General features: G+C 38.8%; 1 protein-coding gene across 6 annotated transcripts in view; it reads left to right on the top strand.

Annotated features, from left to right (window-relative positions):
* The window catches only part of SPATA13 (spermatogenesis associated 13), a 148,944-nt gene that overhangs the window by 73,843 nt on the left and 47,930 nt on the right, over positions 1-27,171 (top strand). For 4 of the 6 annotated variants that reach the window (XM_020997166.2, XM_020997167.2, XM_020997163.2 and 1 more), the window contains exons 3-4: positions 12,837-13,202; positions 15,707-15,851. In XM_020997166.2, the coding sequence (XP_020852825.1) occupies positions 12,837-13,202; positions 15,707-15,851 (511 nt within the window). Of the gene's footprint in view, positions 1-8,445; positions 8,638-12,836; positions 13,203-15,706; positions 15,852-27,171 lie in introns of those variants that run through there. The other 2 variants (XM_020997168.2, XM_020997165.2) reach the window with 2 other exon arrangements.

Genomic DNA, 27,171 nt, shown 5'->3' on the forward strand with positions numbered 1-27,171 from the left:
CCTTCCCATCCTGGGACCAGCTAAAATTGCTGCCTGTCACCAGTTTTGGAATGAGAGTCAGGACTCAGAAATTGTTAGGAAACATGGGCTTACACTTTGTCAACAGGAACTTTTAGGTCTTTGTTGTGTGGCAACTTGTTTTAACAACTTTGACATTCACTTTTCATCTCTACCAAAACTGAATCTCTCCTTCTTATTTACTTGCGTGCAGCTGCAGTCTTCTCTTTTTCACATCTTTCTGTCCACTCTGTTCCCCATGAAAACAGCACAATTTAAATCATCAACACAAATATTCCAAAGGTTCTGTGCATATATTCAGTTAATCATCAAGCATTTATTAAACACCTACTTCATGCTCTGATAGGTGCTGGGGATGGAGATACAAAGTTAAAAACAACAGTTCCTGTCATCAAAAACTTTCCATTTTATCAGGTGAAACAACATGTACACTTATACAGATAGATTCACTATATATACAAAGTAATTTTGTGAGTGAGGAATAGCAGCAGGGGAATCAGGAAAGGAGGAGGCATTTGAACTGAGTTTTAGAGAAAGGTGGGCATTCTAAGACATGGCGGTGAGGAAGGAATGTATTCCAACCAGAGGGAACAATGGAAATGGGGTGGTGGTGGGGAGGTTAACATAATGTTTGAAGAATAGCAAGTAATCTGGTGTAGCAGAAAGTAGAGTAAGTGAGGGGAGGGTTATATAATACACCCGGAAAGTCACGTTGGAGCCATATGGTGTAATATATCCTAGAATCCTGGCAGTCCTATAGATTTCTTAAGCTCAGTGTGTCCAAAACTGAACTCCTCTTTCTACCCCCAAGCCCTTCCCTTTTCCTAAATTCCATATTACTACTGAGTGCGCTACCATCTTTCAAGTTACCCAGACTCACAACTTACATGTCATTCTCAACTCATCACTCTCTCTCACACACACTCCGCCATATCCGGTCTTCTGGATGCCAAATCCTGTCTTCTATTGGGCCCCCTTCTCTCCTCTGACACTGCATGACCTCATTACCTCATGCCTGGACTGTTGCCGTAATCTTCAGCCTTCCTTCGGCCATCAGAGTGATCTTCCTAAAGAACAGGTCTGACCATATCACTCCCTATTTAATGAACTCCAGTGGCTCCTTATTACTTCCAGAATCAAATAGGAAATCATCTCTTTGGCTTTGAAAGCTCTTTATAACCTGATTCCTTCTTACTTTTCTAGTCTTCTTATTCCTTTCCACATAATCTGTAATTCAGCAACACTGGCCCCTTTCCTCTCCCCCACCCTCCATCTCAGCACACAACAGCCCATTCCCCAAATGATGCCTTTTTGCTGCTTGTTCCTCACACTCAGAATTCTGTCCTTCGTCTCTGCCTCCTAGCTTCCCTCAAGTCTCAGCTAAAATCATGCCTTCTATAACGGCATATTTCTCTTCCGATTAATGTGAATGCCTTTCCTCTGAGATTGTCTCCAATGTATCCTGTATATAGCTTGTTTGTCCATAGTTGTTTCCATATTGTCTTCTGCATTAGATTATGAGCTTCCTGAGGGCAGGCACTGTTTTTGCCTTTCTTTGTATCCCCAGTGTTTAGTACAGTTCCTGGAACATAGTAGGTACTTGATAAATGTTTGCCGACTTGACTGTAGGTAGTGGGAAACCATTGAAACCTTTTGAGCAGGGGAGTGGCATGGCCAGAAACGTGCTTTAGGAACATCATTTTGGCAACTGTGGGGAAGATGATTTGGAGAGAGGAGACATTTAATTAGAAGCAATAATCTAGACAAGAGAATTTAAAATTTTTTTCCAATTATATATAAAAACAATTCCTAACATTTCTATTAATTTATTTATTTATTTAGTGAGGCAGTTGGGGTTGTAACTTGCCCAGAGTCATACAGCTAGTAAGTGCTATGTGTCTGCAGTTGAATTTGAACTCAGGTCTTCCTGGCTCCAGGGCTGGTGCTCTATTCACTGTGCCACCTAGCTGCCCCTCCCCCCCATTTTTTAAATTTTGAGTTGAGAATTCTCCCACTTCTTCTCTTATTCCTTCCCTCTCTGAGATGGCAAGCAATTTGATATAGGTTATACATGTTCAGTCATGCAAAACATAGCTCCTATTAGTCATGTTGTGAAAGAAAACTCAACCCCCCCCCAAAAAAAAACCATGAAAAAAATAAAGTAAAAAAGTATGCTTTGATCTGCATTCAAATTCCATCAGTTCTTTCTCTGGATAGCATTTTTCATCATAAGACCTTCAGAACTGTCTTGGATCTTTGTATTGCTGAGAATAACTAAGCCATTCACTGGTGATCATCATACAATATTGCTGTTGGTTTGTGCAACGACCTCCTCATTCTTAGGCAAGGATTTTTGAGGGCCTGATTAGGGTGGTGAATACGTGAGTGGAAAGAAGGAGGTGGATCTGAGAAGTGTCGGGAAGGTAGAATTAACAAGATGTGGCAATTAATTGAATATTGAGAAGTAAAGGAGAGGGAAGAGCCAAATGTCTTTAAAGTTGCAAATCTGAGTGAAAAAAGAAAAGAGGACCCAGGACAGAGCCTTGGACTACACTTGCAGCATGTATTAAAAACTATGACTCACCAGTCATAGATCCAAAAAAGGAGACTGAGGAGTAAACAAATAGATAACAGAGAAACAAGAAAGAACTGTGTCAGTAAAACTCCAGAAGAGGTGGTGTATTGTATGAAAATGTGAATTAAAAAGAATGAATTTCTGATGCATTTGAATTTTTAAAAATTCTTGAACACTTAAATTTTTAGTCATCTTCCTGAGTATTTTGATTGTAGAAAAAGAATAGCAATAAAATATAAATTCACCATACTTTCTTCAAATTTATTTTGTTATCAATTAAAACTCCAGTAATAGAAGAGGGCTTAGGTTCATCTACTATAGCCCCAGTCTTTCTGACTCTGAGGCCAGCTCTTTATCTCCTTTGCTATGCTACCTCTCTAATGTTCAATAAATGTTTATTGAATTCATCTGACTTTTGTATATACTTGTTTCCCAACAAGATAGGCCTTTTCAGGTGCCTTTATTGTTTTTACATTTATAAGTAGGAGGTACCTATAGAATATCCGGTTGTAAATATCTGATAAGTGGTTAATTATTCTGGAAATGCAACTCTGAGCACAGAGAAATCAGGGTAAGAAGCTTTCAAGCCTCGAGTATTATGTCAGGGTTTGAGATCTGTTAATTCTCTGAGATCTTTTGGTATCTAATCTTAAGTTATTCATAAAGCAAAGTATACCTATAATGTAGAGCAAGATTAATCATCTTGGGATTATTGTTCTCATGAGAATAATGCCAGTGGGTTCAGCCGAGGAGAAAGACACCTTCGTTTAGATGGCTAGTCTTTAGTGAGTCAAGTACAGAGCATTATTTTTTTCCTGGATCTGAAATTAGCTTCATTGTATTTTGTTCCCAAAAAAGCACAATCAATTTTCGACTCATAATGAACTCAATTCAAGTATATATAAAAAAAGTCCACTAGGTTCCTAGCACTGTGCTAAATGAACTAAGGATTCTAAGCATGGCCAGGCCTCACTATTTGCACTTTTGCTAAGTGGCCTAATTGCACAATATATGATTCATTTTGAATTTGCCTTTATGAGATTCAAGGACAGTTGAAGAGTATGATGCCATTGCCATATTTTCCAATTATTTGTAGAAATGACTTAACTTGTCTCCGACAAGGGAGATAAGAAACATTTACTGTCCAAGAAGATTCAAGGCCATAGCCTCCCTGATTATAAAACTATTGAGTTTTTTTGTTTGTTTGTTTCTTGGAAATCTGAAAAAGTAACACTGACAATATTTCTGCTAATAACTAATGCTATTTACATGAGACCTAGAGAAGAACTTTTTTTTAAAGTCTTCAGCTTTTATAATTCTAGCAATACAAAGTGATTCAATTTATCTAGCATTCATTGAAAGCCTACTATGTTCCAACTGCTATCCTAGGCATTAGGGATACAAAGAAAAAAAAAAGAACCAGTTAAAAGGTCATAGAGCTAAAAATGGTCTTAGATGCCATCTGCTCCAACCTTTCATTTTTACAGATGAAGAACCTGAAGCCTAGAAGAGTTAAGAGACTTGCCCAAGGTCAAATAGGTAGTAAGTGACAGAAGCAGGATTTGAACATAGATCTGCTGACTTCAAATTGTATTCTCTCCACTGTACTACACCCTCAAGAAGCTTACATTCTAGTTGGGGGGGGGGGAGGACCCTATGGTAACTCTAGGTAAAATGTGTGTAGATTATGTACCAAAAAGCAAAGTTCTAGAAATAAAGCAAAGGGCTTATAGCCCAAATCAGAGATGCATTTCAGTTATAGAGCACCTTCTATGAATTAATTTTTAAAAACCTTAGCTGGGATTGAGATTCTTCTGTGCCTATATGCTGTAAGATAAATATATATTTCTAAAAGGGGGGGAGGAAATTAGGTGGCACAGTGGATAGAGTACTGTGCCTGGAGTCAGGACTAGCTGTTTGATTCTGGGTAAGTCACTTCACCCTGTTTTCCTCAGTTTCCTCATCTGTAAAATGAGCTGGGGAAGGAGATGACAAACTACCCCAGTATCTTTGCCAAGAAGACCCCAAATAGGGTCATGAACAACAACAATTTTTGAAAAGAAGCCTGTCTAATTTGGGGCCATTCGAGGGTCATGTGAATGGCCCTGGGAAGGTTTGATAATGGGATTCATCTGTAATTCTGAATGAGCCCTGATCTGAAGGGAAAGTGAGTCAGGCTTGACTATATTGTGAGCATAACCAAACTGGCTTTGGGGGAACACTGATGAGCAACAGGTAGATGTTCTATTAAGATTTAGTTCACTGCCCTCCTTACTCTACCTCCTTCCATCTAAATATTCTTACAGGACGTAGCCCCTTAAAGACTTTTTGTTATTGTCGTTTGTTCAGTCATTTCAATGGTATTTGACTCTTTGTGACCCCATTTGGAGTTTTCTTGGCAAAGATACTGGCGTGGTTTGTCATTTCCTTTTCCAGCTCATTTTACAGATGAGGAAACTGAGGCAAATAGAGTAAAGTGACTTGCCCAGGGTCACACAGCTAGTGTCTGAGGCCATTTTTGAACTCAGGAAAAGGTGTCTTCCTGACTCCAGGCACAACACTCTATCCACTGCACTTGCCTAGTTGCCCAATCTTAAAGACTATAGATCACTATTAGAAAGTCAATATGGGATTGACCAGGGAACGCTAGGCAAGTGCAGTGGATAAAATATTGGGCGTGGAGTTAGAACAACTTGAGTTCAGATGTGACCTCAGACACTTGCTGGGCCAGTCATTTATTCTGTTTATCTCAGTTTTACCATCTGGAAAAAATGGGGATAATAACAGCATCCATTTCCCAGGGTTTTTTGTGAGGATCAAATGAAATCATATTTGTAAAGCACTTAGCACAGTGCCTTGCACATAGTAGGTTCTATATGCTAGCTGTTTTTTATTGTGTTTTTATTATTATCCACTTAAAAAGCTCAGGGTTTGGTAGTCAGGAGCCTTGAGATATGTAGTACTAGTTCTGCTACTAACTAACATGAGGTCATAACCTTCAGCCAGAGATCAGCTCTGAACTAGGATTCAGAAGAGTAATCATAATTCCAGCTATACTACTTACTATCACAGGTCACTTAACCTCCATGAACTTCAGTTTCCTTATCTGCAAAATGGGGGCAGCCATACCTATCCTGTCCTGGCAACCTTGTAGAATATATTTGAGTGGGAAAAAAAATGAGACAGTCTATGTGAAAGTGCTTTCTAAATGGCACAAAAGCATTGTGGTTGTTCCTGAAAGTATGTCCTGAGCACTTTCTTTGTTTAAAACATTGTGTTAGGTATTATGCTGGATATTCAAGATATTTGCTATGTAGGAATGGTGTATAACACATACACAGATAAGCTTAAGAGAAGAAACTTAAATATAAGAGAGGTAAATAGAGGAAAGCAATGAACTGGACCTTAATAGAATATCTGCTCAATAGACACTTGTTTAGGAATGATCACCCAAATTAATTAAGTGTAATACAAATTAATTAAGTGTAATATAATGAAATACGAATGTAAAAGAGGTACAAACTTCTGTGTGAGTTTGAGTATCATTACCAACTGAGGGAAATCAGGGCTAATGTCATGGGAGAAGTAGGTCTTGAAGGATAAGATTTCCCAAGAGGCTGGGCCGAGATTGTGGGTATCAGGGATGTGTTCTGGGCAGAGGGAATGATGGGGTAAGTAAAGATCCAGGAACAAAAAAAACCCAAAAGATGAGGCCTGTTTTTGAAGAGAGGAGCAATAGGATGAATACGATAGAACGATTACTTCAGTAGCATTCTCTAAGATGGGTTGGGTGAGGGAGAACAGTTATAAGACTGTTGCAATAGTGTAGGTGAAAGGTAATGAGGACCTGTGCTAGGTTGGAGGGAGTATAAAGAATGGAAAGGGTGGTCTGGATATAGGAAAGATAGAATTGACAGGACTTGCCAAGTTGGAAAGGGTGAGGGAGAAGCAAAAATCACAGACTCATCTCAAGGAGCTCACATCCTGGTAGAGGAGAGATGTAAATAACTATGTCCATGCTAATACACACACACACACACACACACACACACACACATAAGTGAAATATCATATCTATATATGAAATATATGACATATAAAATATATCATATACATATAAGTGATATATCATATATAAAATATATGATATATAACATACTACATACATATACTAATATATATTAGTATTGTGAGGGTTATTAACCCACTACCTCATGACGTAGCGCATTCCAGTTCTAGAAAGCTCTAATTGTTTTTTTTAATTGTTATTTTTAGGCAATTGGGGTTAAATGACTCACCCAGGGTCACGCAGCTAGTAAGTGTCAAGTGTTTGGTCTGAGGTCAGATTTGAACTTAGGTCCTCCTGACTTAAGGGCCGGCACTCTACCCACTGTGCCACCTAGCTGCCCCCTAGAAAGCTCTAATTGTTAGGATGTATTTCCTTATGTTAAGCCTAAGTTTGCTCCTGCACTCCCACCTATTGCTCTTAATACAAACAGAACAAATCCAAATCTCTTCTATATAATAGACCTTAAGGTCTACTTTGAAAACTGCTTTCATGTTCCCCTTGCCAACATTTTTTTTCCTAGGGTAAGTATCTCTACTTCTTTCAATTGATCCCCATAAAAGTGGAGCTTAAGGACCTTTGCTGTGATGGCTTCCCTTCTGTAGATGAAGTCAAGCCTGTTAGCTTGACCTCATCAAAGACAGATGTACTGTCTTACCATTTCCCTACTAATCTTGGATACTTCATATTATCTGTTTTTGTCCTGTTTCTGTCCTGTTCTTTCTAGTCCAAAGATCATTCTCCTTGGCAGATAAAATGAACAGAATAAATGAGCAGCATTATCTCCCCCGCCCCTCCGCCACATTATCCATTATCATTCTTCCATTCATGCCAAGCAGTGATCCTATCTTTGGAGGATATACTCCCAAGTCCCTTTACCATCCTGGCATATTCTAGCACTTTTAGAAATATGATGGCCAGAACTGAATGCAAATGTGGTCTGACCAGAGCATAGGACTCCCTTCTTTTGGACATCATACTTTTATTAATTTAGCCTAAGACCACATGAAATCACAAATCTTCTAGCAATGAAGTTTGAAAAATTATTTTCAGATCTTACTGAATAACAAAATGTTTTCTCATCTGCATCCCTTTAACTCCTCTCTCCTGTAAATATTTGCTATTTTTCTTTGTAACAATGGTATATTTGGGTCACAGTTTAGAAAAGTCATTTTATATAAAATTTCATTATGTAACTTTCCTGGGATGAATTATAAGTGATTGTAGGCTTTCTGTGTGAAGTACCTGATCACTTTTCATATGTTTTTTTCCTTTAAAGAAGGGGTTCTTAAACTATTTTGGGGGTCATGGTTCCTTTCGGAAGTCTGGTAAAACCTATGGCCCCCTTCTCAAGTCAAGGCAACAATCATTTATTAAACTTCTTCTATGTGCCAGGCACTGTGCTAAGCAGAAGAATGTTTTTAAATGCGCAAAATAAAATGCATAGGGTTACAAAGGAAACCAATTATATTGAAATGAAAATCTATTTTTTGCTATCCAAGTTCATGGACTCCCCTGAAATCTGTCCATGGATTCCTTTGAGGGGTAGTCTATGAATCCCAGGTTAAGAACCCCTGCTTTAAAGGAAGGCACTAGAGTTGATGATCAACATGAACAGAATTCCAGTGGACAGAGACCAGTAGAATGAAAATGAATGGGAAGAGTGTATTAAGACTGGTTAAGCAAGAGTTAACAGGGCAGTGACTCCCTGGAGAGGCTGTTTACAAAAGTTTATGGCTTGGGTGTGAATTGGCTACTTGAGTGGGTCTATGCTGTCCTGTGCTTCTCCCAGAGCTACCAGGAACCCTGTCAAAGGACCCAGCCAACCATGGGAGGAGGCCTGTTTCCATTCTTAATAGGATTGTTTTAAAAGCAAAAGAGCTTTGTTTTTTAAAAGCCTCTTAAAAATATGGTTGTGATCAACTGTTTGCTCTTCCAGTGTGTATGTGGACAACCCTTGCCAGTGGCAGACTCAGAGGTAGGTCAATTTGGCTTCTTTGGGGGGAAGATTTGTGTGTTTTTCTTTGACACCCTCCAAGGAGTTCAAAGTAGAATCAAGAATAGAAGACTTTCTCACTGAGATTAGATTTAGGTAGTTTATTTCTTTTTTTTTTTTTCCTGAGCTAGATAAACTTGGCCAACGTTGTTTACTTTTTGAAAATAGTTCAAGGTTCTCATTTGTCTATCAGGTCTAATTTCTTTCTGACGGGACTGAAATCTGAGAGATTTCTTCCCTCAGTCCTTGGGTTAGAAATTAAACAGACTCTTAAACCTAACACGTATTTTCCTGCAAATTAATCTTGCTGTGGGCCCTAAGACGCCGTTCTGTGTATCTCCCTTTGCTGTTCTACTCTGAGAGTTTACAGGAATGAGCAGCAGGTTTAGGCGGAGGCATCAAAATGGGCTTTCTTAAGTGCCACCTGTGCATGGACAATGGCTGAGATGTGAGGCATATTGCATTAAAAAGATTAATCCAATCTCTGCTGGTGGTGGTATTTGATTTCCCTGCTTTGGGGAATACATGGCATTACTGAGCTGAGATCATTTCCTGGAATGTGTTTGAGTCCTCTACAGGATTTGTTACCTGCACAGCTAAGCTGGGCTATTGTTTTCCTAAATCCATTTCCTTATTTTTCAACTCCAGTGAAGAAAATCTGGCTCCTTTTTGCATAAGAATAAGAAAAAAGGAAATTCATCATCAGTTTGGGCTGGCTTTGGTGGACCTTGCCCAAATCTGATCTCTGAGGCCTCTGTATTCTCTCTCTCTCTCTCTCTCTCCCTCTCTCTCTCCAACTCTTTGTTAGAATGATTGCAATTGATTTCATTCTCACTGTTTACTCAAGCTGCCTAATGATTTAATCTTGAACCGAAATGGTAAAAAAGAATAATTTTCAGGGAAGAAAAAGGGTTGAAATTTCTACCATTTCTTAAGAGCCCACCTTTTGTAACAATGTCTATTGAAATAATGATGCTGACTTCTGGATTGCCTCAGGACAGATAGAGGCAGTGGGGAGCAGTTCACACTGTTAGAGGTTAAAAGTATTTCCTCCTCACCTTATTGTCCATATTTTTTTGTTATTATTATGCAAGGCAGTTGTTGTAGTGGATAGAGAGCTGAATGAAATCAGAAGACCTAGGTTCAGATCCTGTTTTTGACACATACTGGCTATGTTACCTTTATCTATTTATTTATTTATGCATGCATGCATGTATGTATGTATGTATGTATGTATTTATTTATTTTTGGCTAGGCAATAGGGTTAAAGTGACTTGCCCAGGGTCACACAGCTAGTAAGTGTTATATGTCTGGGACCGGATTTGAACTCAGGTCCTCTTGAATCCAGGGCTGGTGCTCTATCCACTGCACCACCTGGCTGCCCCACTGTGTTACTTTTAACAAGTCATTTGAACCTTTCTTTGCCCTGGGCAACTAATTCTAAGACTGTAGATTGCAGAGAAGGTGTCAGCTTGCATTAGTGAAGGGAATTTCCTCTCCTGGGAGGTCCCTGTAACACTGAAATAACAAATCCAGTCTCAATACCCTATCCCTTTTCATGATATATTAGTTATGATGAAATAAATACTTCTAAGTGCTTTTTAGCTTTTATATTGACCTACAAATCTCTTCATCTTCCTGCTTCAGTTTTTCCATTCTAAAAATTAGAATCTTTTGGGGAGAGATTTACCCAGGGCACAATATGGATGTCAGACTGAGACAGAGTACAAAGAAAGATCAGACATTTGTTTTAAATATCAATTCTTTTTCATTCCTGATGGTTTTAGAGTTTCTAAGCTTCTCTTCTAAGTTATAAGAAGATATGACCGCTGAGAAAATGGCGTAGGCTTCCACCGTCCTGGCCTTTGAATACCAGTGGTTGTTCTTTTTTTTAAAGTTTAATGTTTTGAAGAGAAAAAAAAGCAGAAAGGTAAACTTGTAAACCCTGTTTATGTGCTATCTTTTAATCTTCTCAGTTCTGGGGCCACTCATTATCCCAACGTAGTCAGGGTTGCTAAATGTGGAAATTTATCACAGTTCTGTCCTTTAGTTTGGGGAATCCCTGGCCTAGGGAGGGCTCCTGTAAACCCTCTTCCCTTCTGTCTGCCATGTAACGTACTAGCTGCTCTCTTATTCCCTTCCCCTATGTCCTGGATAGCTCTTGCCCTTTCACCCCTGTTTTGTATCTACAGAAGTGCTAGGATGGAGGCCAGTGATATGTGTCCACGTGGCGTGATGCCTATTTAAACTTGTTGTGCTAATCTGTCTTCCTTTCACCACTATTGTGGCTGCCACCTCTCATTACTTCTCTTATACAGCTGACCCCCACTCAGCCCTCATATTGTAGGAGATATGTCTAAACACCCTTCATTGAACAGACAATTATTCATTGCCTACCCTATGCAGAGCCTTATTCCAGGTTCTAGGAGAAATGCAATGTTTCCATTACACTGGCCCCATACCCTTTTGGAGGTTATGGTCTTGTTGGAGGATGACCTAAGTACAGATAACTGTAACATATAGTATTACATAATGAGTGCATTAGAAGGTGTTAATGTAAGGACGTATTTTATTTTGCTTTTCTCTAATGTGCCTGTTATAATAAGGGTGAAGCCTTAACTCTAGATAGAGGCAGAGGCAGGGGAAAGATTGTAGACTTTGTCATCAAAGGTCTCAGGTTCAAATGCCACCTCTGCTGCTTCTCACCTGTGAGAATCTTGGGCAAGCCATTAATCTCTCTAAGACTCCATTTCCTCATCCATGAAATGAGGGGGATGGATTGCAGGGCATCTGAGGTTCCTTACAACTTTAGATCTCTGATCCTATGGACCTAACACTTCGTGGAGGAGGAATCAGGACTTTAAAGGGAAGTAAAAATAATGTGCAGAAGCAAACCTATGAACTTTTGAATTATATAGGCTAATCTAGGTCAGGGCATATGCCTCAATAATAATTATTCTGTCTCATCTTTAAAAAAATCAACTGATGTGAATGAAGTGCTTTGCATGTTTAGGAAATGATTACCTAAGAATCATAGAATCTTGAATTGGAAGAAGTCTTAGAGTTCATCTAGTTCAAATCCCTGATTTTGCAAGAGGAAACTGGGGGCCAGTGACTTCCCAAAGTCACACTGCTCTTGAGCAGCCACTAATAAATGCATTCTTCAGTATTTACCATGAAGTAGCTTTGCACTCTTCTGGTCTACACCTGTGATTTCACAGGTAGAGGGTTGTGAGCAAACTCCCTCCAGAAATGTGGATCAGCAACATTTCTTGGAGCAGCTAGGCAGTGCAAGGAAGAGAGAGCTGGGCCTGGATCAGGAAGACGAGTTCAGATCCAGACTCAGAACTTACTGTGTTACACTGGGCAAGTCACTTAAACTCTCCCTCAATTTCCTTATCTTTATAAGGGGAATAACAATAGCACCTACCTCCCATTGTTGTTGTGCGGATCAAATGAAATAATAATTGTAAAGTGCTTGGCACAGTGCCTGGCATATAGCAAGGGCTATATAAATGTGAGTTATTATTATTATTTTTGTTCTGAATTTATAGTCTTAGAGAATTGCAGGGTCACACAACCAATATGTGCCTTGAACCCAAAGCTTTCTGACTTAAGAACAGCTCCCTATCTCCTTTGCTACACTGCCAGTGTTAGATTTGATCTTCTTAAAACACCTTCTGTTTCAGAGTAGCCTGTATGTTACCATAGGAAAATACCTCAGAATAGCAAAGTATTACATTGTAAACTCATTTCTTCTATCAGCTGAACAATATTTCCTTCGGCTAGTCTATTGTTCCGGAAATTTAGGCCTGCCACTGCGGCAGGGATAAATGATGGTCCAATCAGCATGCACTTCATTAACATCAATGCTCTTTTTTTTTTAAACTTTTTTTTTCTATCACAGATACTGGCTAGTCCTTCCAGCAAAATGACTCTAGGTTAAGTTATGGTTTTAATTCAGTTTGGAACTAAAATTGGACAGATTTATTTTTGTTTGTGTCTTAGTCAAGTGTTCACTTTCCAGTACACAAGTCACACTAAAAAAAAAAAAGCAAAATAAACCAAGTGTTCCTTAAAGGAGGGCTGATGGCATAGGGAGTGGGCTGGAGCTGTTGTTTCATTTTGCTTTACGTTTCTCTAGACATTTAAGCTCACTTAACTTGTTCACATTTGAAAAGGTTGTTACTGATGAACAGTGGAGGAAGTCTTCCTCCCAGGATGAAGAAAAGGCCGAGCCGCCTCGAGTCACAAGGAGGAGATGGGGTTCTGGAAAAAGATCCCGACCTAGGCCCCTCTCCGATTATAGTCACTTGACAAGCAGAAGCTTCTCCATTCCTGAAGACTCCATTGCCATGGAAACCCAGCAACTGGACTGTGTGGATGGAGGAAACCAACAGAGTCTGGCCTCCTCTGACACTTCTGACCAAAATGTTTCTTCGGGTTACCCAAGGGGATGCCGAAAAAGAAGACCCATCTCTGTGATAGGCGGGGTCAGCTTCTATGGGAACAACCAGACCGAAGAAATAGAAAATCTTCTGACCCACGTAAGATCTGATGCGCTTCTTCCAAAATCAGCAAGCCCCAATGTTTCTTCAGCCTCTTGGCCTTTGTCTTCAAACTGTAAAATAAATGGGATACTTCTCCTTTCTTCTGTTTTCCTCAAGTATGATGTCAGCTGCTCTCAGCCTTTTTTCTTCCTGACTTTGTCTGAAGATATATTCTAATTAAAACTAACCAATCTGACCTCTGGATGCCTTTCGCTAATGTTCTTTCTCTCTTTGGGGTAGTAATTCATTTGTGAAGCACATGAACAGGGAAAATCCTGTAGTCTCCGTTGTAGTTATAAGTAATTTGAACTTGAACTGGGGGAAAGTGACAAAAGATAAAGCTCTTACTGGAAGAAAAATTTGCTCTTCATTTTTAATATATAGAGACAGGCAGAAATTAAAGACAATTAGATGAGTTGTTTTTTTTTAAAGATAGGAAATATAATTTTCTGGAATATATTTCCTCAATCACTTCTCCAGCCATATTGCCAATTTCCAATGGTGTATTAAGTGGTTAAAATTCTACTATTGGTCCTGTTGGTGTATATCAGAAAAACCAGTCAGCAGGATGGAGTACCCTATTAATTGCCTAGACCTGTGCTGGGCATTGGGGAGAGAGGCAGTGAAGTATAAGGCATGCTCCTTGTCCTAGATGCAGGGGTGAGGAACCCGGGGCCTCAAGGCCACATGTGGCCCTCTAGGTCCCCAAGTGTTGCCCTTTGACTGAATCCAAGTTTTATCCCCTTTTATTTTTTATTTATATATTTTTGGGGGGGTGAGGCAATTGGGATTTAGTAACTTGCCCAGAGTCACACAGCTAGTGAGTGTTATGTGTCTGAGGCCAGATTTGAACTCAGGTCCTCCTGACTCCAGAGCCGGTCCTCTTTATCCTCTTTTGTTAAGGGGATTTGTTCTGTGAAGTTTGGATTCAGTCAAAGGGCCGCACTTGAGGACCTAGAGGGCCACAGGTTCCCCACCAGTGAATCAGAATCAACAAAGAGGAAAAATTCTGAAAAGAATATAAATTTCATTTTTGATAAACCTATTATCTAATATCATTAATTGCAGTTGGTCTTGACTTGGAAACTTCAAATTCTTAAAATTAAGAACTTAAAAAAATGAGGTGAAGAGTTTGTTTGCATTGAAATCCTTAAGACACATTTAAAAGTTTTGCTCCCAAAGAGGCAGCATGGGATAGTGAATAGAGGGGCCCTCTGAGGCCTCAAGCCTGGGTTCAAGTCATGCCTCTGAGGTACTAGCTGGTGACCCTAGGCAAGTCACCTATCATCTCAGTATCCGGCTATTCTCATATATTATAAATTCCAGAGCCGTTTCTAATTCATGGTTCCTAGAGGGAGTTTTCATACACCAATGAAATCATAGAACTGGTCAAGATGATACTCATTTAGAAAAAATTTTGTACGCTTGATGGAATATTAAATGATTGGAAGCTAAGCCTACTTTAAATATATACATATACATGTATATGTATGTCTGTGTATATACATATGTGTATGTGTGTATACATATACATGTGTGTACATATATAAGTGTGTGTATATATATATATGTATATATATGAGAGAGAGTTTATCAGGGTGCTCAGTATTGGGGGAATTAGTTTATTTTAAAATTTTCTTTGAATTTGCCCAATTTAGGAAATTGGGAAGCAAAAAAAAAGAGGAAAAGCTATACACCTGCCTTAATTTAGTATGTATTTTAAAATCAAATTAAATATGGCAGATCTAGTTTACAGGGAGGAAATGGCCACTCTAAGAAATGATTTAATTGGTGTAAATTTAGAAAAGACAAATCCCAATTACTTGCTCTCTTTTTTTTAAGGCAGTTGGGGTTAAATGACTTGTCTGGGGTCACACAACTAGTGTCAGGTGTTTGGTCTGAGGCCAGATTTGAACTCAGGTCCTCCTGACTTCAGTGCCAGTGTTCTATCCACTGCACCACCTAGCTGCCCCTACTTGCTTTCATGTCAGCAGACTTAGTTTATGTGGAAGAGGAGACATGATATAAATCAGACTGCCTTCCAGATAGTAGAAGAAGCTTTTCAGGTGGGGGATAGGACGGTGAGAAGGTTCTTCTTCCAAAGATATCTTAACTTCCGATGCTACATTAATCTGGAGAAACATCTTAAGAAATCTACAAGCTTCCTCCATGGACTTCTGTTCTTCTCTATAGTGCTTTGGCTTGGTATTATCTACAATTGACAAATGGCATAGGCTGTATTCATGTTTGAAAGATGATGGAATGTAGGCAAAAGTAGACTGTGAACAACAGAAGAAGTAGTGAGACTTTTAAAGTGCTACTGAGACTCAGTGCAAGCTGAGGTTTTTGACACCATTTGGTAGAGGTTGTTTGAAATCTGTAATCAGCTTCAGGGTGAGAACCTTGATCTTGGCCATGTTGTGTGAAAAAGATTACAAGAACTATAACTTCCGGGAATCTTTGATCATTACTAATAACAACCTTTCATTTTCTTCTTGTAGCCAGTAGCGAGACCCCCAGTTCCAGCTCATCAAGTGCCACCATATAAAGCTGTTTCTGCCCGGTTCCGTCCATTCACATTTTCCCAAAGCACACCCATTGGGTTGGACAGAGTTGGACGCAGACAGCAGATGAGAGCATCTAATAGTAAGTTTCATGGAGTTCTTAGAGATCACCATAGGAAACATCAAGAGGCATTTCTTTTTCTATTTAGAAATTTTTTTGAGGCATCTTTTTTTAAAAGTATTATGTTTTGCCCTTTATGTAGCTTTTAAAAAAACATTTAAAATTTTTGTCCACCTGAACTTATACATTTAAAAGAAGTGTTTTGATAATCATTTGGGTGAAATGGACTGAACATTAGATTTGGAATGAGAAGATTTAGTCAAGTTAAATCAATAAGCCTTTATTAAGCACCTACTATGTGCCAGTCACCATGCTAGGTGCTGGGAATATAAAGAAAAGTAAAAATATTGTCTTACCTTGAGGAACTCACATTCTAATAAGGAAGACAACATGCAAATAACTATGTGTGTTCAAGATAACATTTCTGGTAAAAGGAAAACAATCTCAGAGGGAAGGCACAAGCATTGAGAGGGACTTCTTGCTAAAGGTGGTGTTTTAGTTGAGACTTAAAGGTTGCCAGGGAAGACAAGAGGCAGAAAGAAGGAGGGAGAGCATTCAAGGCATGAGGTACAGTCAGTGCAAAGGCATGAATGAAGTGGATGAAGTGTCTTGAGCAATGAAAAGCAAGGAGGCCAGTGTCACTGAATCAGAGAATACATGGAAATATATGGCAATATTTACATCAAGTATAAGATGACTGGAAAAGAAGAAAGGGCTTAGATTAGGTAGGGCTTTTAAGTCAGACTCCAGATTTTTTATGTTTTGTTTTTTTAAATCTTCCGAATTACAGTTGATTTCTAGAGTCAATCAACAGTTAGATGAGGGAACAGCTAGTGATACCATATGGATGAAGATCTTGGCTGTAAATCAGAAGATTCTAGGTTCAGTTACTGGCTTATCTTTGCCTTTGAAACTAAGGCAGCATGGTATAATGGAAAATGTACTGGGCTGGGATACAGATGATGTAGATTTTAATCCAAACTCTTCTTCTGATTAACTTTGTGAATTTGATATTTGTGAATTTAGATATTTAGATAGTCATTTAACTTCCTGGGGCAGCACATTCCATTGTGGATAGCTCTAATTGTTAGGAAATCATTCCTTACCTCAAATCTAAGTTTTTGTTGTTCATTTGTTTTAGTTGTGTCCAACTCCTTGTGACCCTATTTGGGGTTTTCTTGGCAAAGATACTGAAGTGGTTTGCCATTTTCTTCTCCAGATCATTTTACAGATGAAGAAACTGAGGCAAACAGGGTTAAGTGATTTGTCCAGGGTCACACAGCTAGTAAGTGTCTGAGGCTGGATTTGAACTCAGGAAGATGAGTCTTCCAGACTCCAGGTCTGGTGCTTTATCCACTGCACCATCTAGCTGCCCAAAATTTAAAGTTGTCTCCTGCAATTTCTACCACTGCTCCTAGCTCTGCCCTAGTCATTTAACTTCTTTGGTCTTCCATTTTACAGACTCAGATTTGGAAGGAGTTTCAGGGGCCATTTAGATGAAAATATCATAGGTCTAGAGCTGAAAAGAGATTCAGAGACTACCTAGTCCAATCTCCTTTATTTTACAGATGAGGAACCTGAGGCTCAGCAAATTCAGTGACATGCCCAAGGTCACTTGGGCCTCTGGGGCCAAGCAGAACTAGTCTGATCTGTCTGATCTGTCTTCCACATCACAGCCTTTCAAATAACTAAAAAGGGTCCTAGCAAGTCTTCTTGAGGCTCAATATCTCAATTTCCTTCAACTAGTTCATATGGTACAATCTTGAGACCCTTCACCAACCTCTTTGCTTCTGGATGTTCTCTAGTTTACCAGTGTCCTTCTTAAAGATGTGGAATAACAAGCAATAGTCCTGGTGTGATCTAGAAAAGGCAACTATAACATCTCTAATCCTGAACACAATGCCTCTCTTAATATGGCCTGTAGCGTTAGCATTCTTTCTTCCCATGTTACTCTGTTGATTCATACTGAACTTGCAACACATTAAAACTTAAAACATCTGGTCTGGATTGTTTTCAGATGAACTTTTTTCTAGTTGTGTCTCACTCATTTTGCACTTGTCAAGTTGATTTTTTTGAAGCCATTTATCCCTATTAAATTTCATCTTAGTAGATTTTCAGCCCAATTTTCTATCTTGTCAAGGTCTTTTTGATCTTTTTTTTTTTGGCTAGGCAATGGGGTTAAGTGACTTGTCCAAGGTCACACAGGTAGTAAGTGTTATGTGTCTGAGGCCGGATTTGAACTCAGGTCCTCCTGAATCCAGGGCCAGTGCTCTATCCACTGTGCTGCCTAGCTGCCCTGATCTTTTTGGATCTTGACTCTGTTATCTTTCTTGGCTTTTTGTTATCTGAAAATTTGATAAGCATGCCATTTATGCCTTTATCCCAATTCATTGAAAAAAAAATGTTAAGGGGCAACTAGGTGACGCAGTGGATAGAGCACTGGCCCTGGAGTCAGGAGGATCTGAGTTCGAGTCCGGCCTCAGACACATAACACTTACTAGCTGTGTGACCCTGGGCAAGTCACTTAACCCCAACTGCCCTCAGCAAAAACAAAACAAAAAGAAAAAAAGAAAAAAATGTTAAGTAGCTCAGGGCCAAACATAGATCCACGGCCTACTCAACTAGAGACCTTCTTCCAAGTTGTTATTGAATCATTAATGCGTGTCCTTTGAGCCTACTAGTTCTAAACCCACCAAAGTTTGTGACTAGCCATCTCTCTTTTTCCACATGTGTAGCATGGGAGACGTTGTCAAGTATTTTGCTAAAAACTAGTTTAATGTAACTATAACATTGCTGTGTTCTACCTGTCTAGTAACCCTTTCAAAAAATTAAATGAACTAAAAGTGGCATAACTGTTCTTGATTAAGTGGTGCTGGTTTTTCATGATCTCTACTTCCTTTTCAAGAGGTTCACCAAGTATTCCTTTAATAATATACTCTATAGTTTTGCCAGGTATCAAGATTACATTCCATTGGCCTGCAGTTTTGTGGATTTCATTCCTCCGCCCCCTCTTTTTTTCTTAAATTGGTACATTTTCTCTTTTCTTAACCCATGGTACCACTTCTATCATCCACAATCATTCAAAGATATAGATCGTAGTTCAGCAATCACATTCATCAGATTTTGAAGTACCCTTGTATGGAGTTCACCTGGATCTGTTGATTTGATTCATCAAAGGCAGTTAAGTACTCACTTACTATCTTTCTACTTAGCCATTTATATTTTGTCCTTCCTAGTCCAAAGATCATTCTTCTTCTTCTTCTTTTTTTTATCAGATTTTATTTAGTTTTAGTTTTCAACATTCACTTCCACAAGATTTTGAGTTCCAAATTTTTACCCCATCTCGCCCCTTCCTCCACCCCAAGATGGTATGCATTCTGAATACCTCTTCCCCTAGTGTGCCTTCCCTTTTGTCTCTCACCCCCTTCTCTTATCTTCTTCTCCTTCTGTTTTCCTGTGGGCAGGATAGATTTTGAAGATCATTCTTCTTGAGAAAGAAAACAAATAAAATAAGGATTCAACAGTTCTGCCTTCTCGTCATTCATTGTCCATTATCATTATCTCCTCCCTACTAAGCAGCAATCCTACCCTTCTTAAAATCACTTTAGGTTGTGTGTGTGTGTGTGTGTGTGTGTGTGTGTGTGTGTGTGTGTGAGTGTGTGTGAGAGAGAGAGAGAGAGAGACAGAGAGAGACAGAGAGAGACAGAGAGAGATGCTATATATTGGCTGCTATGAGTTGTTGATTTGTACTGAGCTTGCGGTCCACCAAACCTTCCATATCATTTTAACTACTAACTGGCTCTATCTCTATCATCTTGTACTTATACAGCTGACAGTTTTGAAAACATATATGGTACATTTATTCCTACCAAACTCTATCCTATTAGATTCAACCTATAATTTGAGCCTGCCAAGGACATTTTGGTACTGATTCTGCCACTTACCATGCTATTCTGTATCATGTTCTCTGCAAATTTGATAAGCAAGTTGTGTAATCTTCATCTATTCAATAGATTAAAATGCTGATTTACTAGAAGGGGAAGGGGAGGGAGATAGAAGAGAGGGCAGACTAGGGGAAGGGGTATTCAGAATGCATGCCATATTGGGGTGGGGGGAGGGGTGAGATGGGGTGAAAATTTGGAAATCAAAATCTTGTGGAAGTAAATGTTGAAAACTAAAATAAATTTATATTTTAAAAAAATGCTAATTTACACTGGGCCAAGGGCAGATCTCCTGAGGCATTTTACTAGAGATCTTCCTGAAGACAGTCATTGATCTATTCATTTCGATTCTTTGGGTCCAGTTATTCAATGAGTTCTGAAACTCACAATAATGATGCTATTATACAGTCAGCCTTTCTCTCCTCTCTGTCCATGAATATATCATGAGATACATTGTCCCATTTTGGGGCTCAAGGATATATGATAATAACAATAATAATAACAATAGTAATAGTTGTAATAATAATAGCATTTATATAGCACTTTAAAGTTTATAGATGAGGCTCTAAGGCCCACCTGTCTAAGGAAAGGTATTATAACTTGTCCAAGACCACTAAGTTTCATTTGTTCAAAATTTCATATAAGAAATTACCTCTCCTTTCTCCAACTCTGTCTCTTTTGTGATATCTTTGTTCCCACATTGAAGCAGCTTCTCTAATCCCAGATGACTCCAACTCCTGATTTTCCATTTCCTTATTTACTTAGGACTTATTTGAGTATCTAATCCCTCTCCTCCCACCCCCATTTCCTCCGCAATATATGGTATCTCTGTCCATTCTAGATAGAAATAAAGCCTGAATAGGAATGGCAATACTTAGCCTGTACAGCCATCTTTTCCTTTTCCCTTATCATTCAGGTTCAGTCTCTGAATTAAACTCTGTGATTACCTTATGTTGTGAATAGTTCTGTAGAGAAGTAGACTGTCTACATATCTTTATTAATAAAAAAAACCCCAAACCCCAAACTATTAAACTGTGTATAAGAGGGGCCCTGGAAAGCAATAGATTCTCTGTTGCAGTTTCCTCATCTATAAAATGCAGGGAGGGGAGGTATAATGATAGCACCTACCATCCAGGGTTGTTGTAAGGATAAAATGAGATGATCTTTGTAAAATACTTTGCAAACCTTAAAGCGTTATATAAATTCTAGTGATGATGATGATGATAAGAACTTAACACAGGCAATTGCATTCCCCACCTCACCCCTCACACACACACCAAACAGGCAACTAAATACTGTGTTTTAAAATTTGGCATTGCTCCCATAGAGAGATGGGATAGGGGCTGGACCTGTGATCTCATTATTATAGGGACCTCCAGAGTTAGTCAACTCTCTCCAACAATGCAGGTAACACCATCTTTGAAACTTTTAGTCTTAGAAGGTAGCTTGGAGCAGCAGGGTCAAATTCACATAGAAATGGGGATCACTAAACTATACGTAAGGGTCCCTGAAGGCACATATTGACTTAGAAAACCACTTCTTTCTCTCATTTGTATTTTATTATATTTTTACATGTTTTGTTAAATATCTCCCACTTACGTTTTAATCTGGTTCAGGCCACATTAAGGAATGTTATGGGCCACATATTTGACACGTCTAGCCTAGAGTACCAAGAGGTTAAGTGACTTGCCCAGATGGCCAGGCTGTGTCAGAGGCAAGCCTTTAACCTCAGGTCTTACTGACTCTGAGGTCAACTCTCTATCCACTAGGCAGCTAGATGGTACAATGGATAGAACTCTGGGTCTGGAGTCAGGAAGGCCTGAGTTCAAATCAGCCTCAGACATGTACTATTTGTGTGACCTTGGGCAAGTCACTTAACTTCTTTCTGCCTCAGTGTCCTCTTCTGTAAAATGAGGATAATAACAGCCCCTACCTCCTAGGGTTGATGTGAAGATTAAGTAAGGTGATATTTGTAAAGTGTTTTGCAAACCATAAAGTGCCGCGTAAATGCTAAGTATGGTGATGATTAATAATGATGCCACTCAGTCTCTCCATCATCAACAGAAAATATCAGGACCCTAAGTATTGAAAAAGATGGGGAAAAGAATGAGAAAATCTTTCTTTTTTGATGTGAAGACCCAGAATGGGTGGAATAGGTTATATAAACCTTTGTTTATTCCTTTTTATTCTTAACATCATCCAAATGATTAGTTGGTCTCACTGTGAAAGTTTTTGTTTATTCATTTTTCAGTCGTGTCCAATTCTTTTTTGCCCTGTTTTGGGGTGTTCTTTGCAAAGATCCTGGAGTGGTTTGCCATTTCCTTCTCCTGCTCATTTTACAGATGAGGAAACTGAGGCAAACATGTTTAGGTGACTTGCCCAAGGTCACACAGCTAGTAGGGGTCTGAGGTTGGATTTGAACTTGGGAAGATGAGTGTTCCTCACTACAAGCCCAGCACTGTATTCACTGCTCCCCTTAGCTGCCCCTGAATGAAAAAGTCCTAATTAAGATAGACTTTTCCCCCCCAGGTCTCATACATGGTGGCTTTGTCTTTAAAAAATGTTTCAAGCACAGTGACTTTTTAAAGATCTCTGTAGTGTTGAAGAAAAAGAATCCTGATTGTTAAAATTTTGGCATTATGATTAATGGGTAGCACTCCTTTCCATATTTACAGCTTGCTTTTCTGTAGCTTGATTTTATCCTGACATACAGAGAGAGTATTGTGCATTGTTCATAGGCTAAAGTTATTTTGCTGATTTAAGGACTAAATATCAGTAGGGTAGCAGCGAATTATTAGCTTTAACTTGCATATGGCTGCTTCGAACTGTTGGGGATGCTCTTGCACATGAAATCGGAGAAACATTTCAAGGTTAACATTTCAGGAAAGAGCCAAGATATGGAAAAAAAAAACAGGGGAAAAAACTATTCTCTGACTTTGGCTTTGAATATCTTTATGAAGACACTGCTTCAAAGATGCTTTTGCTTTCTGGAGTGAATGAAATGGAGAAAGGTATTTACTTCATTGTACCTAATTAATTTTTTTACTTTTATCCTGTGCCTGGAAATGAACAGAGCTGCAAGGTCTTATCCCTTGTGAGGTGGTGGTGGTGGTGGTGGTGGTGGTGGTGGTGGTGACTTCTATAATTGGCAACAGGTGGTTTTAAAAAAAATTATTTTAAAAAAAGCTTCTACTTTTGACTTTGAGGCAATAGTATGTAGTAGCTCATTGACACTGATCTTTCAGGCAATGTTCATTCAGTAATGTAATGAAGCTGAAGAAATACTTCTGTGTATAAAAACTATTTTACTTAAAACAATATTAGAAGGTACATGCATCAGATGGCTCTTTTTCTTGAAGATGTCTAAGTGTGCTGTCTTGCTCTAGCCTTTGGGGAAGAGGTACCCTGCATTAGGTGAAGGGTTTTTTAATTAAGTATAAAAATATTTTAAACAGCATTTTGAGTCTAATGAGTCAAAAGTAAATGGGTTGTGAAAATCATCAATGACTGTAGAAGAGCTTTTAAAATAAATATTAAAATGCTTTTAGTAGTATTTTGACTTAAATGAGTCCAAAGTAAATGGGTTGTGAACTATTGTGAATGGCCATAGTACATTCTGTGGAAAGTCAATCAACAAGCATTGATTAAATGCCTCAGTCTTATCATTTAGTAGAATTAGTTAATTTCTGAAAACTTGGAGATGGGCATTTATATCTTTTCAACTAATTTTTTTTAGGAGATTGTTACTCTGAACTTGACAAATAACAAATGAAAGCATTTCCATCTATACCAAGAACAGAAAGAAGGATTGAACTTGAAACCTCAGATCTCCGTTATGTACATTTTTTTAAAAAAGTATGCTACACATTTATCACCCTTATTCCATAGCTGTCCCATTGTTGAAACATTCTATGCATCTCCTGATATAAAGGTGATGTACTTAGGTCAAAGGATGAGACACCTCCTTCTGGATAGAGCAAATGTAGAAATTTGTTATCCTTGACCAAGAGTTTTGTTTTTCTTTTCTGATAGGAAAGGAGTATTCCTTTCAAAAGGAAAGGAAAGGAAAGAGATTTTTATTGAAAAAAAAATTAATTTAAAAATATTCATGGCAGATGGAACTACAAAGATAACTTTTTGTCAGTGACTTGATAAGACTGACGTAGAATGAGATGTTGAGCAAGCAGATGATAGTTCGAGTGGATGCCTAGTTGTTTAGGATGTAACAAAAGAAGGCTGAGCTGCTCTGCCTTTTATTAGTAAATTATTATTGTACCATCTATTCCTAAGTAGTGACCCTATGCCTTCCAATTCAATTCAGCAAGCATTATTGAAGTACCTGTTATGTAGAAGGCGCTGTGTTGGGTGCTTGAAACAAAACAATAACACCTGTCCTCAAGAGGCTTACACTCTTTTGAAGGAAATTCAACATCAGAAAATAATCAAAAACAGGTGTATGCATGGTATTAAAAAGAGAGATATACATAACAGTTTGAGGAGAGGTAGAAAACAGACTATTGAAATTAGGGAAGGATTTTCTAATATAGAAAGTGCCACATGAGCTTAGTCTCAAAGAAAACCAAGGATTCCAGAAAGTAGAGGTGAGTGTGGCATGCACTCCCAGCCAGGAGAACAGAGACAGAGATGGCATGCCAAGTTTGGGGAACAGCAGGTAGGCCAGATTGGCTCAAACATAGAATATTTGAAGGGGGCTGGGTGAGACAAAATAAGTCAGGAAAGGTAGGCTACTATCAGATTGTGAACAGTTTTAAATACCAATCTAAAGAGTTTATATTTTATACAAGGTTGCACGGTGAATAGAGCACTGGACCTAGAGTCAGGAAGACCTGAATTCAAGTCAAATCTTATACACTTACTAGCTGTGTGACCCAGGCAGATCTCTTAACCACTGCCTGCCTCAGTTTCCTCCTCTGTAAAATGAGGATAATAGCAGTGCCTACTTAATAGGGTTATTGAGAGCATAAAAAGAGGTATTTGTGAAGAGCTTTGAAAACCTTGAAGTAGTAAGATAAGTGCTAGCTATTATTATAACAAATCAGGAAAATGAAGCTTAGAGAAACCAAATGACATATTCATGGTCCCACTGGTGGTAAGTGATAGACCCAGGATTGGAGATCTTTTCCCCTAAATTGAGCACCATATTATGCTATTGTGGTTAAATATACATTTGTGGGCAGAAGGGCCACACTGATATAATCATGGAGCCATCAAAGATAAGACCCCAGAACAGGGGACTTTTCCCATTGGACTCTTCTATTGGTCAGGTACCTTTCACAGAATTGTGTCAGGCAGCTGGGTGGTGCAGTGGATTGAACTCTGGGTCTGAAGTCAGGAAGACCTGATTTCAAATCCAGTCTCAGACATTTACAAGCTGTGTGACCTTGGGCAAGTCACTTAATCTCTGTCTGCCTCAGTTTCCTTAAACATAAAATAAGGATAATAATAGCACATCGCTGAGGTTTGTTGTGGGGACCAAAGAAGATAAAAAATATTTGTAAAATGCTTAGCATAGTGCCTGGTACAGAGAAGACACCATATAAATGTTAGTTATTATTATTATCTTCACTTAAGGTTGCCATATTATAAGGGAGAGATTAATAAATTTAACTGTGTCCAGGAGATGGTGTCCAGGAGATGGTGACCAGGATGAGGAGATGATTTCAAACCATGGCACAAATGGGCTTAGATCCACATCGCTTGAGAACACAACAGTGTAGCTTTAGAGAGAGGCAAATGAGAACCACTTTGTGGTTATCATATGTGTTCTGGGGAGTGGAAGGATGGGTTCTCACAGCATTTCTCAAACTCTGACTCCATTTCCTGTATGCTACGCTTATATAGCTCCTCCCTTTTGTGGTAAACTGCTATGCCTACAGAGTGTTTGGTGTTAAATTAAGAACCGAGCAGAGCCTGCCTTAGCCACTCTCGAGTGGTCAGACCACCCAGCTCAGATGGCTAGCATGACTATGTGTTAATACAGTGTTTTAAAAGTGTTGTTTCTTTTCTCAGATGTTTGATGTTTGTTGAATGAATGGATAAAATGGTTATGGTGTTGCATATACTGGAAGATTATAGAATTCTGTGGTAGGACTATAGAGTTAGAGCAGGAAGGAGCCTTAGAGACCATTTAGTACAATAGATGATGAAACTGAGGTACAAGGAGATTGAGTGATTTGTCGAAGATTACATAAAATAATAACAGATAGGTGGGCTTTAACAATAATGACTTGATTGTATTTTTAAAAAATCTTTCATTGATGCCTTTTGGTTCTACATCATAATAATTCCTGTTTATAATGGCAAAGTGAATAAAACGCTGGGCTGGGAATCAGGAAGACTCATCTTGCTGAGTTCAAATCCAGGCACAGACATTAGCTGTGTGACCCTGGGCAAGTCACTTAACCCTGGTTGCATCAGTTTCCTCATCTGTAAAATGAGTTGGAGAAGGAAATGGCAAACCACTCCAGTATCTTGGCCAAGAAAACCTCAAATGGGGTCAGAGTCAGAAGTGACTGAAAAATGACTGAACTGAATATGTCGTACCCCTAAGAATTGAACCATCCCTTATAATTAAATAAGAACAGTTAAGTGAGGCAATCTATCTTTGCAACATTCTGGCCCTGTAGTCCCCCTCTCTGCAGATCTGTATGTTTCTGTATCTGTTCTTTAGGACCAAAGTTGGTAATTACTGTTACTGAGAATTTGACTTCTTTTGGGAATTCTTTCCATTTACATTATTGTAATCATTTTGTATATTGCTCTTCTGATTCTACTTGTTTCTCTATGTGTTCGCTCTGATTATATTTTGATTGGTTACTGAGAAGCTTGATGTAATAGATTCATTCTAACATGAGAGAAGCTAGTCCTAGAATCATGGCCTCTGGTGATTACTTAGGTGTGAGGGGCTTTGGAGTGCTGATTTAGGGAACTTTGCCCCAAGAAAAATTATTTGTCTAGATGCTGTCTCACTGTGAAGGAGAATGGGACTCTAGCCCAACCCACAGTAGCTAGGGGGCAGGGGACTCTACTGAGAGAATAGGAATATTACATTCCTTGTAGCTATGGTTCTGGCCAACCTAAGTTTCATTCTACTTGGTGGAGTGAGATTGAGTTGCCAAGAAGTAGATCTGGAGTCTGAGTAACGTGGTTCAAATTGCAGTTCTGATACTTATTATCTTTGTGACCAAAGTTTAGTCTGGGATTTATTTTCCTCATCTTTAAAATCAGGAAATGAACTCTTAAGATTTCTTCCAGTTCTAAATCCTATGATTCTAGAAATAACACTCCTGTTCTTCTAGCAGAGCCTCCAACTAGCCCAGCTACCATACTGTTGTTGTTCAGTCATTTCAGTCATGTGACTCTCTATTCTCTCAGTGGTT

This window comes from Phascolarctos cinereus, unplaced genomic scaffold, assembly GCF_003287225.1.
Source record: "Phascolarctos cinereus isolate Bilbo 61053 unplaced genomic scaffold, phaCin_HiC Scaffold_726;HRSCAF=1367, whole genome shotgun sequence".
Classification (NCBI taxonomy): domain Eukaryota; kingdom Metazoa; phylum Chordata; class Mammalia; order Diprotodontia; family Phascolarctidae; genus Phascolarctos; species Phascolarctos cinereus.